The sequence below is a fragment of the Eptatretus burgeri genome, chromosome 3 (genome assembly GCF_056783735.1).
Source record: "Eptatretus burgeri isolate ZD-2024b chromosome 3, Ebu_testis_v1, whole genome shotgun sequence".
NCBI classification, from domain to species: Eukaryota; Metazoa; Chordata; class Myxini; order Myxiniformes; family Myxinidae; genus Eptatretus; species Eptatretus burgeri.
In genome coordinates, this window is record NC_140963.1 from 23271158 (window position 1) to 23287267 (window position 16110).

The 16110-nt window shown below is 44.8% G+C and overlaps 1 protein-coding gene across 6 annotated transcripts in view; it reads right to left on the reverse strand.

Moving 5' to 3' along the window:
* Nucleotides 1-16110, reverse strand: part of HHATL (hedgehog acyltransferase like) — a 91067-nt gene that overhangs the window by 39375 nt on the left and 35582 nt on the right. For all 6 annotated transcript variants that reach the window (XM_085872691.1, XM_085872696.1, XM_085872695.1 and 3 more), the window contains 3 exons: nucleotides 10556-10727; nucleotides 5840-5984; nucleotides 5336-5371 (listed from right to left, as the gene is read on the reverse strand). In XM_085872691.1, the coding sequence (XP_085728817.1) occupies nucleotides 5336-5371; nucleotides 5840-5984; nucleotides 10556-10727 (353 nt within the window). The remainder of the gene's footprint in view (nucleotides 1-5335; nucleotides 5372-5839; nucleotides 5985-10555; nucleotides 10728-16110) is intronic.

The window sequence follows — 16110 nt, forward strand, 5'->3', positions numbered from 1 at the left end:
TCCTTGAGATGCCGATCAACCTGCTGCAACCACGAGGCACGTGGTCAGCCCATTGGCCTCCTCCACTCACGAGACTCCCTCGCTGAGAGAATCTGGTGAGCAGGATCAGCATCAGGAAAACGAGCCACATGTCTGTACAGCCGCAGTTGACGCTTACGGACTATGCAGATAACAAGTCTCATTTGAGTCTCTCTCAGCAACCGCTCGTTGGACACAAAGTCCGACCAGCGATAGCCAAGGATTCTCCGAAGAGACCTGGTACCAAAGGAATTAAGTCTCCATCTCAGATCCTTGGTCAGAGTCCAAGTCTCGCATCCATAGAGCAAGACTGGAAGCACCAAGGACCTGAAGACTCGGACTTTCGTCCTCCGCACAGGTACCGACAGCGCCACATCCCATGATCCAGTGAATCCATGACTCCCCAGACCCGACCCAGAAATATATTGACCTCTGACTCACAGCCAGCAGAGATATGAATATCACTGCCAAGGTCAGTGAATCTCTCCACGACCTCAACATCTTCACCACAAACAGGTACAGACAAGATAGCAGCATCCAAGATGTCATTGAAAGCCTGGATCTGAGCTTTGACCCAGGAAACCCGAAATCCCAGCTGCTCCGACTCCTCATTCAGCACCTCGAGGGCCCCCAAAAGGATATCTAAAGTTTCCACAAAGATAACTGCATCATCTGCGAAATCAAGGTCAGAGATCTTAACATTCCCAAACGATGCACCGCAGCTTGATCTCTCCGACATCCTCCCTAGAATCCAGTCCATACAAGTGCTGAAAAGTGTGGCGGCCAGTACTCACCCCCAACAAACTCCAGTAACAACTGGAAATAAGTCAGAGATGGTACCACCACACTTCACAGCACTCTCAGTACAAGAGGAGAGTTCAGACATCAGATCGATCAGTTTTGGTGGCACCCCACGAAGACCAAGAATCCTCCAGAGGGCATCCCGATTCACTGAATTGAACGCTTTACAGAAATCAACATCAGCTGCACGCAGCCCCTGCAGAAACTCTCGTCTGCGTTCGGTGAGGACACGAAGAGCAAGGATACGGTCAATCGTTGACCTCTTTGGTGTAAAGCCTGACTGCTCTGGACGCTGGTGCTCAAGCAGATGGTGGCGAACCCTCTAAAGAATTATCCGAGCAAAGTCCTTGCCCAGCACTGAGAGCAGCGTCACCCCTCGGTAGTTGTTGTAGTCTTGGCGATCACCCTTTCCTTTCTTGAGAGGGACAACAAGGCCCCTCTTCCAGTCTCTCTATCGAGTGCAGCCTGTGGCTGCTGGTTACATCATTGGTTGGGACGTGGCAATCCCGCTGATGCAGTGTCTCCCTAAAGGCCCGGTCACACCTTGACGTTTTAGCCAGCGATGGCAACGTATTAAAATTTATGTAAAACGCTGGCTGACGTTGAACTTTTGATGTTTTTTTTTTAAGATTCGGACGTATTCATAACGAGTTGGTCATATGCATAACATAATTGTAATGGACACAGAACGTTTCGTTGTGTTATAGATAACTTATACCAACAAATGCTGAACCTGTTGTCGGCCTACACAACCGATGCCCAACGATAGTCTAACTTCGGCATAGCGCGTTGCACGCATCGCCGACGATGTCGTCACGTAGCCTATTAAAAGGCTGACGCACAACGATTCGAATCATAACTGCCGTAGAAATGGAAGTGACAACATCGCGGTCACACCTTGGCGATCTTGCCAGCGTATGCCGACCTAAGAAAAATGTGTCTAAAACGTTGGGGGCACGTCAAATACGGTATGAGTAAGTTTGGTATACGTGAGTAGAACGCTAAAGTACGCTATCATATGTCGTAGTAAGTAGAGTACGTCAAGAAATTTTAAACATGTTTAAAATTTTACGACGTACTCGGCGTATGACACACGTTCGCATGCGATGGGGATAAGTTTTACACACGATATGCGGACGCTTACACACGTCCACAAACGTTACTTATAAGCTACTCACAAGTCGAAACACGTCGCGGTAATGTCTTTTTTACGCGAAACTTATTTCTAACTTATGTTTGACGTTCTTTGAACCAATTCTTTACGTAGTCCCAACACACATCGACGTATGTAGACGTATTCCAATGACGTCTTCCGGTCGACAAAACAAAAAATGAATGTGTTTCTAGCTTACAACTGCCATATAAAGACGTGTTCCCAGCGGTTTTGGGAATTGGTATATAAAAATGCTGCTCATAAAAGGGGAACCCAACAGTGTTTTCGAGTTCCTTTTTGAGTCGATGTCCATGTCAGCAGTAACAGTATCAGTATTAGTATTAGTATTAGTAGTAGTTTGTTCATGTTGGCAGTAGTAGGTGAGTGAGGAGGAGGGTGTGGGTTATGATGGATCGTCCTTGCGTCCGCGTGTCCACGGGTAGGTTCATAGGCTGCCACTCAACGATTTAAATGGCTGCATCTCCACTATTGAAAGTAGACGCTTGCGCTCAACAATTGGATTTTTTTTACACTCAACGACTTTTAAACGGTACCACTCAGCTAGTTTCATTGTTTACAATGAACGATTTAAATTGCTGTCACTCGCCTTTGTTTTTTGACGCTCGCGCTCGGAAATTTTAATCGTTTCTATTGAACGTGTTAAATCGCTCAAACTCCACTATTGAAAGTTGACGCTTGCGCTCAACAATTGGATTTTTTTACACTCAACGACTTTTAAACGGTACCACTCAACTATTTTCATTGTTTACAATGAACGATTTAAATTGCTGTCACTCGCCTTTGTTTTTTGACGCTGGGGCTTGGAAATTTGAAGTGTTTCTTCTGAACGTGTTAAAACGCTCAAACTCGACTATTTTAAATAGACGCTGCCGATGGACAATTGGAATCATAGCCAAGCTAGACATCGAAGTGTGAACATCCTCGTCATGCCGAAGAAAAGTTTGAAGAATGCTGCAAATAAGTGTCCTGGCCGTGGCCGTGGACGCTGACGCAAGGACGATCCATTATACCGACGTCTTTCAGCCTATGAGTAACTTAAAAGTAACGTCTGTCGATGTGTGGCAACGATCGCGTAACGTGCCAACAACACGTTAATCATAGGTTAGAAATAAGTTTCGGGTACGCCAAACATTACCTCGGCGTGTCTCAACTTATGATTAACTTACAAGTAGCATGTGTTGACGTCTGTCAACGATCGCAGACCGTGCATACAACTTGTGGCCAGCGTAGCGGAACGTGTGAGTCATACACCGGCATACGTCGTGAAATTTCAAGCATGAAAAAATTTGAGGACAACCGAAAAGAACAACGTTTAAAGCCAACGTACAACGACGTATGGCAGTGTTTTTCAGTGTGCTCTCAATGTTATCAAAACTTACCCATAACGTATTTAACGTGTGCCAGCGTTTTAGAAAAAAAATTCAAAAATCGGCATACGTTGGCTAAAACGTCAAGGTGTGACCGGGCCTTTACCAGTACACTGGTACTCATTTTGACGACCTCGGAAGGATGACAGGCTGAGTCAACCTCCTGGTGTATATTAATTCAGTGGCCTACGGGGCTTGAACTCAGGACCCTAGAATCCCAAGCCGCCACCCGAACCACTAAGCCAACACCAGGCTTCCCCTCTTCCAGTCAGTTGGGATGATGCCTGTGTTCCAGGCAGAGCACAGTACTGCATGCAATGACACGAGTGCAGCGTTTCCACCAACCTTGAGAAGTTCAGCATGGATGCCACAGATCCCTGGAGCTTTACCCCATTCCAACCGGTTCACCGCAGCCTGTGTTTCCATAAATGAAGGTGGACCACAGTTGATTGGAGGGTCAGCAACAGTTATTATAACACTCCTGACGTCCAACTTGAGAGCTGGTGAATCAGCCTGGTACAACCGCTCAAAGTAACTGGCCCAGCGGGCCTTCACTTCGTTTTCCTCATTCAAGAGCCTCCCACCCTCTGCTCTAACTGCAGTACATCGAGGGATGGGCTTGGATGTACGCAATGTGCGACTACCCCTGCAAGCAGGCCGAGAATCACTTGACTATAGGTGATGCTCGACCCCCTCGCAGATTCCTCGCATCTTCAGTGGCGGAGGTAATAAAACTGCCCAATTCTGGAATACTTTGGTTTGTCATATCCATGGGATCTTCAAGAAGCATTTGGCTACATTTTAAGCATGCTGTATCGATGTGTTCCCTGCATTGGAAAACAACATGCAATGAACTACCTGATTAGCAAATATTTTTTGATCCTGTGTGGTATAAAGTCGGTCAAGAGAGTCGTCAGGCCTAAGTCACATTTGCTCTACGGCGAGGATATGGCAGCCATACGCCCTCTGAATTGACAGAAACGTGCGGCGGCCGCAGAGTTTCTGAGGTGGCCTCAGGGTGGCCCTATGCCGTATGGCTATATGTTACAGGCCGTTGGGTCGCCGTGGAATTATAGAGCGGAGTTATAACTTTTTTCATTTCTACGTTCGCCGTAGCAATTTGACAAGCCGAAACAAAAGAACTGGTAAAAAAAAAAGAACCCACTCGTTACCGTCCGTCTGGCCGCACGTTCGCCTTAGGGCCCCCTGTGGTCCCCCTGCGGTCGCCTTGTGGGCACCTTGCGTCTGCCTTGAAAATTCTATGGCCGCCGCAGGAACGCCCTAAGGTCACCGTGCGACATCAAATCAAGGACCGTACGGCACCCCCACGTTTTCGGTCTCCACAATTTATAAATATCCCGTGCGGCTACCCAAAAATAAACACACATGTGACTGCTACATTGTGTGACCGTGGAAATACTGTGGCCGCCCTATAATTGCTAGTGGCCGTAGATTTTGGAGACCCCACGGCCGCCGTGGCAAATGTGACTTAGGCCTTAGCCTAAGTTCAGGAATTTCATTTTTAATCTGGATCTCTTTACACATTCTGATACTTTTGGACCTACAATATGCATTTATTTTTATACGAGTAAGGATGTGGAACTTGAGCTTCATTTGAGTTGGCTTTGTGCAAAGGTGGGGGAAAAAACCCCATTTCTGCTGCATTTATTGATCGGTGGCTTCGAAAGTGTTGAAATAAAGGTTTGTTGAAAAGTTGAAGTGAACTAGTTTAACCAGAGCCTCGTGGAAAAGCCAACCGGTTTGCCTCCATCACGTATTCTGAATCATGCTGCAAGCAGTACAGCAAGCATGAAGAGAGGGAAGGTCAGTGGGGAAGGTGAGCTAGCTCCATGGGCTCGTGGAATGAAGAGACTCTGGTGTTTATTTATCAGGAACTGTTGGTATTGTAGCTTGAGGAGTTAAGGCTACAACTCACCTTGAATTAACAACGTTCTCGAGGAGACCGAATACTTACTTGCAAAGGAAATCGTTGATACCCCGGTCAAAATGCCTGGAAAACACACACACACACACACACACACACACACACACACACACACACACACACACACACACACACACACACACACACACACACACACACACACACACACACACACACACACACACACACACACACACACACACACACACACACACACAATAACTTGTTGGTGCATGCTCATTCGTTATTTGCAAACAGAAGCCATTTGAAGCACAGAATGAATCTCAAAAACTCAACATTCTGAGGTGCACCAGGTTAAACAAAGATGAGCGCAACATCAGGATTATAGAATATGTTGATGTGATTCCTCAAGAAAATGATCTGTTTGATTGATCAAAAGTATGCATATCATGTCACAGCATGGAGCAGGCCTCAAATTATAAAAAAAAACATAACGCCTTTAAACCTACCAGTGATGACCCCTGGACATCCCTGGTAGGTTGTCGTCATGCCACTTATTATTCAGCGACTTACGTGTCGGCAAAAACGTAGAGTGCAGTGATACATTTGGGTGGTTTCGGTGGGTCGAAATGGTCCAGGCGTGCAACGGAGCCCACCATCCCAAACAGCACAGCTGCCTTGACCCAGTCGTAAAGCAGGTTGCTGTAGGCAAGGAAAGCTGAAACGTGCACGTGACAGACATAAATAAATAAAGGAAGCAAGCTCATCAATAAAATGCTTTCACTTTGAATGAAAGGTGATGTTAGCAACGTTTCCACTAGTATTAGTATAGCTTGTTAGGTATAAGTAGATAATGTGATAGAGAATAAAAGTGAAGGAATAGAGGAAAACCGCTTTGTTTCTCATCCCTGTCCATCCACATGAAATTCTCCATTATGAAAACTTGATTTCTTTAACACTGCAAGGTTAGCAGTTTGAACCCTGGCCAAGTCATACCAAAGACTGAAACAAATGGTATGTGCTGCTTCCTGACTTGATGTTCAGCATATAAAAGGCCAGACCATGGACAAACAACCATAGCTTGTAAATAACAGTGCAGGCTTTGAAGGGCCACAATGACCTACTTCTCTGTTGAAGTTCCTTGCAAGGGAAGTAGCTCATATTATTATATTACCATTTCATAAAGAATAGAGTCCTTTGGGCTGGGATCATGTACCAATACTAAAAAGAGTAAATTAAATCCCCCTTGTTGCATTTAATGTCTTTTTGTACCCTGGAGCTGAAAATATGGAGTAAAAGGACCTAAAATTGATGCAAATTTTTGAAGGTGCATGACCGCCATTTTACCAAATCCAAGAAGCCAACACTTGAGTCGGTCGACTTTGGTAGAGCTATTACACGTGAGGAATCATGCTATTCTAAGATCATCACATTTGCTTTCCTGTGCATGTGCAAGTATAAACTGAACCAGTTATTGTAGTGTCAAGTGACAAGAACTTTCATGCACAAGTCGGCCTGCTGTTGTTTGTTGTCGTTCATGGTGCATCACATTTGTAACGATTGATTATTTTGTGTCAGAAGAACTTAATGTCATATTACAATCAAATTGAGGCCACGACATGCCAGATTAAAAAAAATTCACTCTGCTGGAGCCATTTCTTAGTTATGGATGCAAGTATTGAGAATGTGGATTCCTCCCAACAGGGGCCAGGTTTACAATAACGCCAGGCACACATTCAGAAGGGTCCCATAATGACCAAAATTGTTACTTTATAAAACAAACTCTACATACATATATATATATATATATATATATATATATATATATATATATATATATATATATATCTCATGTTATGTTGTTAGCCCGTCCACGCACACATATCGGGATACAGGGTTTTACGTGCATGGGTGCCCACGGCAAAACCTTTTTTACCATTGAAGCTTTTTTCATTAAATTTTCAACAAACCTTAATTATGAGAATATGGAGAACACTAATTCATAAATGGGTCAAATGTCAAAGGAAAAAGTCACATTAAGTAGAAAAAGGACATATTAGCACGTCAGCGCGGGACGTCCGGTTTTTCAAATTGCTTCCATGTTTCTTTATTTATTTACCATTGAGCTTCAGTGTGTCTGTCTGTCCAGGGCAAGACCTTTTTAACCATTTGACCTTTTGTCATCAATTTTTCAACAAACCTTTATTTATGAGAATATGGAGAACGCTATTTAATAATTTTTTTCTTTTTAATATTTAATTTAGCTGTTGTTTTCATCAAGTTTACTTCGAGTACAAAGAAGATGCGGATGGGCTTTACATTTTGGGATTCTTTCTTGTTATACTTTCCATTTTATTTCCACACTGCAGTCATTTACCGGCGTGTGATGTTACTCGAATGGCATACGTTCTCTTGCACTATTTCAAGTTCGTTGAGAGGAGAACGAGAGACAAAAAAAAGAAAATGATGAAAAAACATTGAAGCGGTGTTCAGAAACGCAAGCGTAAAGCAGAATTGGTTGAAAATTTTAAAAACCATCTTGTATACACAGTAACAACTAGTGCTTCGACTTTGACAGTCAATTAAGTAATTCCCGGTGATAACGTTAATGAGAGTGTGTTTGATATTCTGGTGGGTCCAGCCTACACTGATGGCTCTGATGATGAAAAAGCTGGTTCTGATGAAATCCTTTCACCAAACACAGAACATCAAGAAAACCTACAGGGAGATAACCATTGCTGGTACCCTTGTGGCAGCCAACCTCCATCTGCAACTAAAACTTGTGTGAATATTGTAAATAAAACCTGTGCAGCTGTGTGCTTTGTTGAAGACAACTTCTGTGTCAATCTCCAGACTTTTACAATGGTTTCTCAAATTTGTTTGGCACCAGGCTCAAAAAAGGTTACTCTGGCACTGCCTCCCAATCCACACCTTCTGCCCTGCATATGCTTCATACATGCCTCATTCATTCCCCTTCCCAAACATATTCATATTCTTTCTCATCTCCTCACACACATCCCCACCAAACACCCCCAACTCTCCTGAACATAAACCCTAAGATTACTCAGAATATTAGAAAGAGATGCAATAATAAACTACACATTCAATGAGGGTAACCGTGCAACGTTACACAATTATTTGTCAGCAAAATTAAAAAAAAAAATTTAAATCAATTATTTATCCTTTGCTGAACAATTATTTATGTGACCACATTCTTGAGTTGAGCAAGACCACTATGCAGCAGGCAACAGGTGCAGGTTCTATCCATGTTTTTTTCAAATCATTGCTTGGATCATTGTAATAAGGGAGAGATATCATTCTGGTAGCGAAATCATGACAGAGACAAGATGCTGGTGTTGAGAAACTAAGGCTTAGAACCTATGCACACATATTTGACGTTGATACAGGCGAACGGCAACACATATTCATATGAAGTCGACCCCATATGGGTGTGCTGACGTCCGTAGGTTTGTGACTTGCTGGATCATGCGGATTTCGAGAGGACAGCAATACATGATACGGACTTTCATCTGGGAGGAAATGGTGTCATATGTTGAAATCCTTATAGTTTTACCACTCTGATTTTACTTTTACGCAACGTATAATGTCATCTATGTTTTTCTGATTTTGCCACAATTTATCCAGTTGTAGATTGTTTTTGCAGAATTACTTTTTGTACGAATGGAGATAATGATCCAATTATAAAGAAGCTTGTGCATGGAAACTGTTGGGAATCATCCTTTGCAGGTTTTGTTTTGCAGTTTATAATAATCTGTACAAATGCATCAAATTAATTTGAAAAAAATTAAAAATTATCATGGCCTTTATTATAAATTGGAAGACAGGTATATGCATCTCCTCGCAATTACCACAAATACTACGTTAACGGACCAAATTATTCCCAGCTTCTTGTGGAGTCGGCCGGGGAGCGCTTTTGGCCCAATTCCTTTTATGAGCTGGCAAGCCAGGTCTACCGTTCGACTGAAGGTGATAAACTTCCATTATATTCAGGGTGCTGGCCAAAACTCACCTACTCTTCGTGGAATCTTTAACTACCACCAATAAATGCTAGCAGACGGGTCCCCTGCTTAATGTCTATCTGAGAGACGGCACACTTTGTGATGCAACGCACTGCCTGCGAAGTACCAGACTGAGAATTTGTGATTGGGTCGAGATTCAAACTCAGGCGAGACAGCTCAGAACCTCCAAAAGTGTACTTCATGAACACGAGCGATCAGTATCCATTGGTCAAAGGGTTGCAACTTAAGGTAATATAAAACTACTTGCCCTGATACACACAGTGTTAATAATTATGTAATGTATAAAAATGTAAGCCAAGCATAAAAATTAGAAGGTTTAATATTACATGTCAAAAATATTGTTTAATAATGGAATCAAAGCACATTTTAATATAAAGTATTAATCTTAAGAATATTTCATTGCATAAAGAATGAAAGGTATAGGTTGGTGGGGAATGTAAGAAGGGGTATTTGTGAACCAAAAATACCTTTGAGAAAGGAGGGAAAGGAGGGAGGAAAGGGATGGGGGATCAGTAGATAGTGAAGTAAAGGAGGAGAAAGATGTGAAAAAGAGATGAGCAGAGTTAGAGGGAGGATGAGGAAAAATTAATGAAGAGTGATGGGCAAATGGTTTTCTCATTTCTCATATGTATTATGTAGTTGGTCCTTTTATCCCTGATTTTATCATGAAAGCTTTGCAAACTGCAAAGTGAAAATCTACATTTTTCAAGAGTGTTTCAGTAACATAATATAATATTTCCAGAGACACACTGTGAAATGATGCCATTTATGAGAAATTCGCTTCTGCTTATGATGCTTCACAGTGAGGGCATTCTCAGGGGGTTAACATCTTACAAAATAAAAACCGTTTGTTTGTTGAGCTTTACAGAGTTTAAACTTTGTATTTAGTATGCAATTTGAGCCTGTATTTAACTTGTGCTTCGAGTGTCAGAGAAGCCTGCAGCTCGCGTTTGCTGTGAATTTGCTTGCTTGAAATCGTCTTCATCTATTGTTTGAGCTACTGTTACAACCTGAGGTTTTAAAAGGGAAATTTCTGAAGTTGCATGTATTATTCTTTGGGATTTTGAGAGCGTAATTGATTGTAGGAGGTCCCGAGTTTCTGAGCGAGCTTGTGCTTCAAGCCCAAGTATCATTTAGCATGGTCTTATTCAAAATTCATTGTAAATCACAATCACTGTCATCCAGACATACAATATTAGATGCAGTGCAAGTAAGAAACAAATAAAGGCCTTCATGCTGAAATGCGTACCAACTCCCCAATCAGAGATGCTGTCCAGCAGCTGGAGGTTTTCAGGAATGGCGACAATGTAGAGGTAGTGAAAAGTGCAGTCTATGAAGCAAATGAGCACCAGGTAGAATATCATGGACCCTCGAATGCTCCAAATGTCGAAGTCATTTCTTCGCAAAGAGCAGTCATTGAGCTGGGTTTTGAAGAATCATGACCAGAAAGTGTTTAGCATGTGTAATCTCCAATTTCCCAAAGTCTATAAACTCACAGTGATGCTGTTTTAATAAGGCAATGATGTAAAATCTTGCTTTTCAAAAGTCATGGGATTGCATTTCAGAAAAATATTATAAAACAAGTCATGGCATTGACGACTGTAAGGCCTAGGTCACATTTGCCACAGCGGCCGTAGGGTCTCCAAAATCTACGGCCATTAGCAATTATACGGCGGCCGCAGTATTTCCACGGTCACACAATGCAGCAGTCACATATGTTTGTATTTTTCAAGGAGCTGCATGGCATATTTATAAATTGTGGAGACCGAAAACGTGGGGGTGCCATTCGGTCTTTGAGTTGATGTCGCACGGTGACCTTAGGGCGTTCCTGCGGTGGCCATAGAATTTTCAAGGCAGACGCAAGGTAGCCTCAAGGTGACCACAAGGTGACCGCAGGGGGCCCTAAGGCGAACGTGCGGCCAGACGGACGGTAACGAATGGGTTAATTTTTTTATTTTTTATTTTCCATTTCTTTTGTTTCGGCTTGTCGAATTGCGACGACGAACGTAGAAATGAAAAAAGTTATAACTCCGCGTTATAATTCCACGGCGACTTTACGGCCTGTAAAATATAGCCAAACGGCGTAGGGCCACCCTAAGGCCACCGCAGAACCTCTGCGGCCGCAACACATTTGTCAATTCAGAGGGCGTATGGCCGCCGTATCCTCGCCGTAGAGCAAATGTGACTTCGGCCTAACCAAGTTACGCTGACATTCTAATGTCAGCTTCATTATATATATATATATATATATATATATATATATATATATATATATATATATATATATATATATATATATATATATATATATATATATATGTATATATATATATATATATATATATATATATATATATATATATATATATATATATATATATATATATATATATATATATGACCCCAACATTCATGGGGTATATCATACATTCCTGAAAAATGCCAGGAATGTCGAATCCACGAAAGTCGGGGCAATGTTTCAATGGGGAAAACGGGGATAGGTTCCTGACAGTTCGTGATTCACAAGGGAAACTTTTAAAATTAAATGAACACGAATGCACATCATTACAGTTTCATTAAAAATTCTTTACAAATAAAAAGACAACAACAACAGCAGGTACTTTTTCCAATTTTCATTTCAGATACGGAAGGACATAACCTTCGATGCGATGATGATGATGATGATGATGATGATGATGATTATGATTATGATGATGATGATGATGAGTTAGAATCCAGTAAATTCAGTGAACTCCTCTTTGGTAGCCAGTCAAGCAGCTGCACAATCTGAATCAAGATCATGACTTTTTTTCTGCTTCTCGGCCAAGAAAAAAAGAATTACCAACAAAAGGAGTGCTGTGATCGCTGAGATGGAAAAACTTTTGATTTTGTGGCGAGAGGACCAGCGAAAAGAATCACCACATGTTGATGTTTGTGTTGCATACTGTTATGGGCATGAATTCTTGTTGACATATAGGTAAATAATATACATAAAAATACCCACGAGCGGGAGTGCCGGTCATCTCTGCCAGAGGTCGAAAGTAAGTAACTCTGTGCCAGACTGGAATAGGGGCAGTTCATAAAGTACGTACGCTCTACTTCCGGGTTTCAAAACCACCCACCCCCCTCTGTATGCAGGCTAGTGACCACCCACCCACCCCCATATGCGTCTCATATCACATCACAATACTTGAAGATTACAACGAACTGTAGATTTATCTCAAATGCATCAATAATTATTAACTATGGTAATACAGCAATATGGAACTATTATTGACGTCCATGGATTCAACATCACGTCGAAAATGTTCCTGTGAACGGGGATATTTTTCCCCCTCGCGATGACGACAGGCTCACCTTCATCTTCTGAAACGCTTTCATGTAGTCCGAAACCACTTTCATAAAGTATGTATGCGGCCGTCGTACCACCCACCCACCCCTGTACGCAGCCCGTACGCGGGCTTTAAACCACCTCCCCTCATTTTTGTATGTACTTTATGAACGGCCCATATGGGGCAAAAACATTCAAAAATTTGCGCAGGACCCGGAGCATCTTCAGAGATTGGCAGTGTGCGTGTTGCTCAAAAAGCAAAACATTTTCTCTCTGCTAACTCCCCTTCCCCCACCTCTCTCTCTCTCTCTCTCTCTCTCTCTCTCTCTCTCTCTCTCTCTCTCTCTCTCTCTCTCTCTCTCTCTCTCTCTCTCTCTCTCTCTCTCTCTCTCTCTCTCTCTCTCTCTCTCTATCTGTGTGTGTGTGTGTGTGTGTGTGTGTGTGTGTGTGTGTGTGTGTGTGTGCATGCGTGCGTGTTGCTCAAAAAGCAAAACATTTTCTGTCTGCTAACTCCCCTCCTTCTTCTTCTTCTTCTTCTTTTTTTTTTTTCCTCTCTCTCTCTCTCTCTCTCTCTCTCTGTGTGTTTGTCCTATCCTTGTTCTACCCCCTCCCAATACAGTGCAGCACCGTCCTCCTCACACCTCTCTCACTGTCCTCTCTCTCTCTCTCTCTCTGTCCGTCTGTCTGTCTCCAGACGTATCTGGATGGTGTTCATCTCCATACATGTCTGGATGGTGGTTTTGTCTGGGCAGTGTTTGTCTCCAGACATGTCCAGATGGTATTTATCTCCGGACGTGTTTGGACGGGAGTTTATCTCTGGATGTGTTCAAGCAATGTTTGTCTCCAGACAGCTTGGCTCTGGACGCGTCAGGGCAGTGTTCATCTCTGAACGTGTCAGGGCAGTGTTCATCTCTGGATGTGTCCGGGCAGTGTTCATCTCTGGACGCGTCCGGGCAGTGTTCATCCCTGGACGTGTCAGGGCAGTGTTCATCTCTGAACGCGTCAGGTCAGTGTTCATCTCTGGACGTGTCAGGGCAGTGTTCATCCCTGGACGTGTCAGGGCAGTGTTCATCTCTGAACGCGTCAGGTCAGTGTTCCTCTCTGGACGTGTCAGGGCAGTGTTCCTCTCTGGACGCGTCAGGGCAGTGTTCATCTCTGGACGCGTCAGGGCAGTGTTCATCTCTGGACGTGTCAGGGCAGTGTTCATCTCTGGACTTGTCAGGTCAGTGTTCATCTCTGGACTTGTCAGGGCAGTGTTCATCTCTGGACTTGTCAGGGCAGTGTTCATCGCTGGACGTCTCAGGGCAGTGTTCATCTCTGGACGTCTCAGGGCAGTGTTCATCTCTGGACGTGTCAGGGCAGTGTTCATCTCTGGACTTGTCAGGGCAGTGTTCATCTCTGGACTTGTCAGGGCAGTGTTCATCGCTGGACGTCTCAGGGCAGTGTTCATCTCTGGACGTCTCAGGGCAGTGTTCATCGCTGGACGTCTCAGGGCAGTGTTCATCTCTGGACGTCTCAGGGCAGTGTTCATCTCTGGACGTGTCAGGGCAGTGTTCATCTCTGGACGTGTCAGGGCAGTGTTCATCTCTGGACGCGTCAGGGCAGTGTTCATCTCTGGACGTGTCAGGGCAGTGTTCATCTCTGGACGTGTCAGGGCAGTGTTCATCTCGGGACGCGTCAGTGCAGTGTTCATCTCTGGAGGTGTCAGGGCAGTGTTCATCGCTGGACGTCTCAGGGCAGTGTTCATCTCTGGACGTGTCAGGGCAGTGTTCATCTCTGGACGTGTCAGGGCAGTGTTCAACTCTGGACGCGTCAGGGCAGTGTTCATCTCTGGACGCGTCCGGGCAGTGTTCATCTCTGGACGCGTCAGGGCAGTGTTCATCCCTGGACGCGTCAGGGCAGTGTTCATCTCTGAACGCGTCAGGTCAGTGTTCATCTCTGGACGCGTCAGGGCAGTGTTCATCTCTGGACGTGTCAGGGCAGTGTTCATCTCTGGACGTGTCAGGGCAGTGTTCATCTCTGGACGCGTCAGGGCAGTGTTCATCTCTGGACGTGTCAGGGCAGTGTTCCTCTCTGGACGTGTCAGGGCAGTGTTCATCTCTGGACGTGTCAGGGCAGTGTTCATCCCTGGACGTGTCAGGGCAGTGTTCATCTCTGAACGCGTCAGGTCAGTGTTCATCTCTGGACGTGTCAGGGCAGTGTTCCTCTCTGGACGCGTCAGGGCAGTGTTCATCTCTGGACGCGTCAGGGCAGTGTTCATCTCTGGACGCGTCAGGGCAGTGTTCATCTCTGGACGTGTCAGGGCAGTGTTCATCTCTGGACTTGTCAGGTCAGTGTTCATCTCTGGACTTGTCAGGGCAGTGTTCATCGCTGGACGTCTCAGGGCAGTGTTCATCTCTGGAGGTGTCAGGGCAGTGTTCATCTCTGAACGCGTCAGGTCAGTGTTCATCTCTGGAGGTGTCAGGGCAGTGTTCATCTCTGAACGCGTCAGGTCAGTGTTCATCTCTGGACGTGTCAGGGCAGTGTTCATCTCTGGACGCGTCAGGGCAGTGTTCATCTCTGGACGTGTCAGGGCAGTGTTCATCTCTGGACGTGTCAGGGCAGTGTTCATCTCTGGACGTGTCAGGGCAGTGTTCATCTCTGGACTTGTCAGGTCAGTGTTCATCTCTGGACTTGTCAGGGCAGTGTTCATCTCTGGACGTGTGAGGACAGTGTTCATCGCTGGACGTCTCAGGGCAGTGTTCATCTCTGGACGTGTCAGGTCAGTGTTCATCTCTGGACGTGTCAGGTCAGTGTTCATCTCTGGACGTGTCAGGGCAGTGTTCATCTCTGGACGCGTCAGGGCAGTGTTCATCTCTGGACGTGTCAGGGCAGTGTTCATCTCTGGACGTGTCAGGGCAGTGTTCATCTCTGGACGTGTCAGGGCAGTGTTCATCTCTGGACGTCTCGGGGCAGTGTTCATCTCTGGACGTGTCAGGGCAGTGTTCATCTCTGGACGTGTCAGGGCAGTGTTCATCTCTGGACGCGTCAGGGCAGTGTTCATCTCTGGACACGTCAGGGCAGTGTTCATCTCTGAACGTGTCAGGGCAGTGTTCATCTCTGGAGGTGTCAGGGCAGTGTTCATCTCTGGACGTGTCAGGGCAGTGTTCATCTCTGGACGTGTCAGGGCAGTGTTCATCTCTGGACGTGTCAGGGCAGTGTTCATCTCTGGACGTGTCAGGGCAGTGTTCATCTCTGGACGTGTCAGGGCAGTGTTCATCTCTGGACGCGTCAGGGCAGTGTTCATCTCTGGACGTGTCAGGGCAGTGTTCATCTCTGGACGTGTCAGGGCAGTGTTCATCTCTGGACGTGTCAGGGCAGTGTTCATCTCTGGACGTGTCAGGGCAGTGTTCATCTCTGGACGTGTCAGGGCAGTGTTCATCTCTGGACGTGTCAGGGCAGTGTTCCTCTCTGGACGCGTCAGGGCAGTGTTC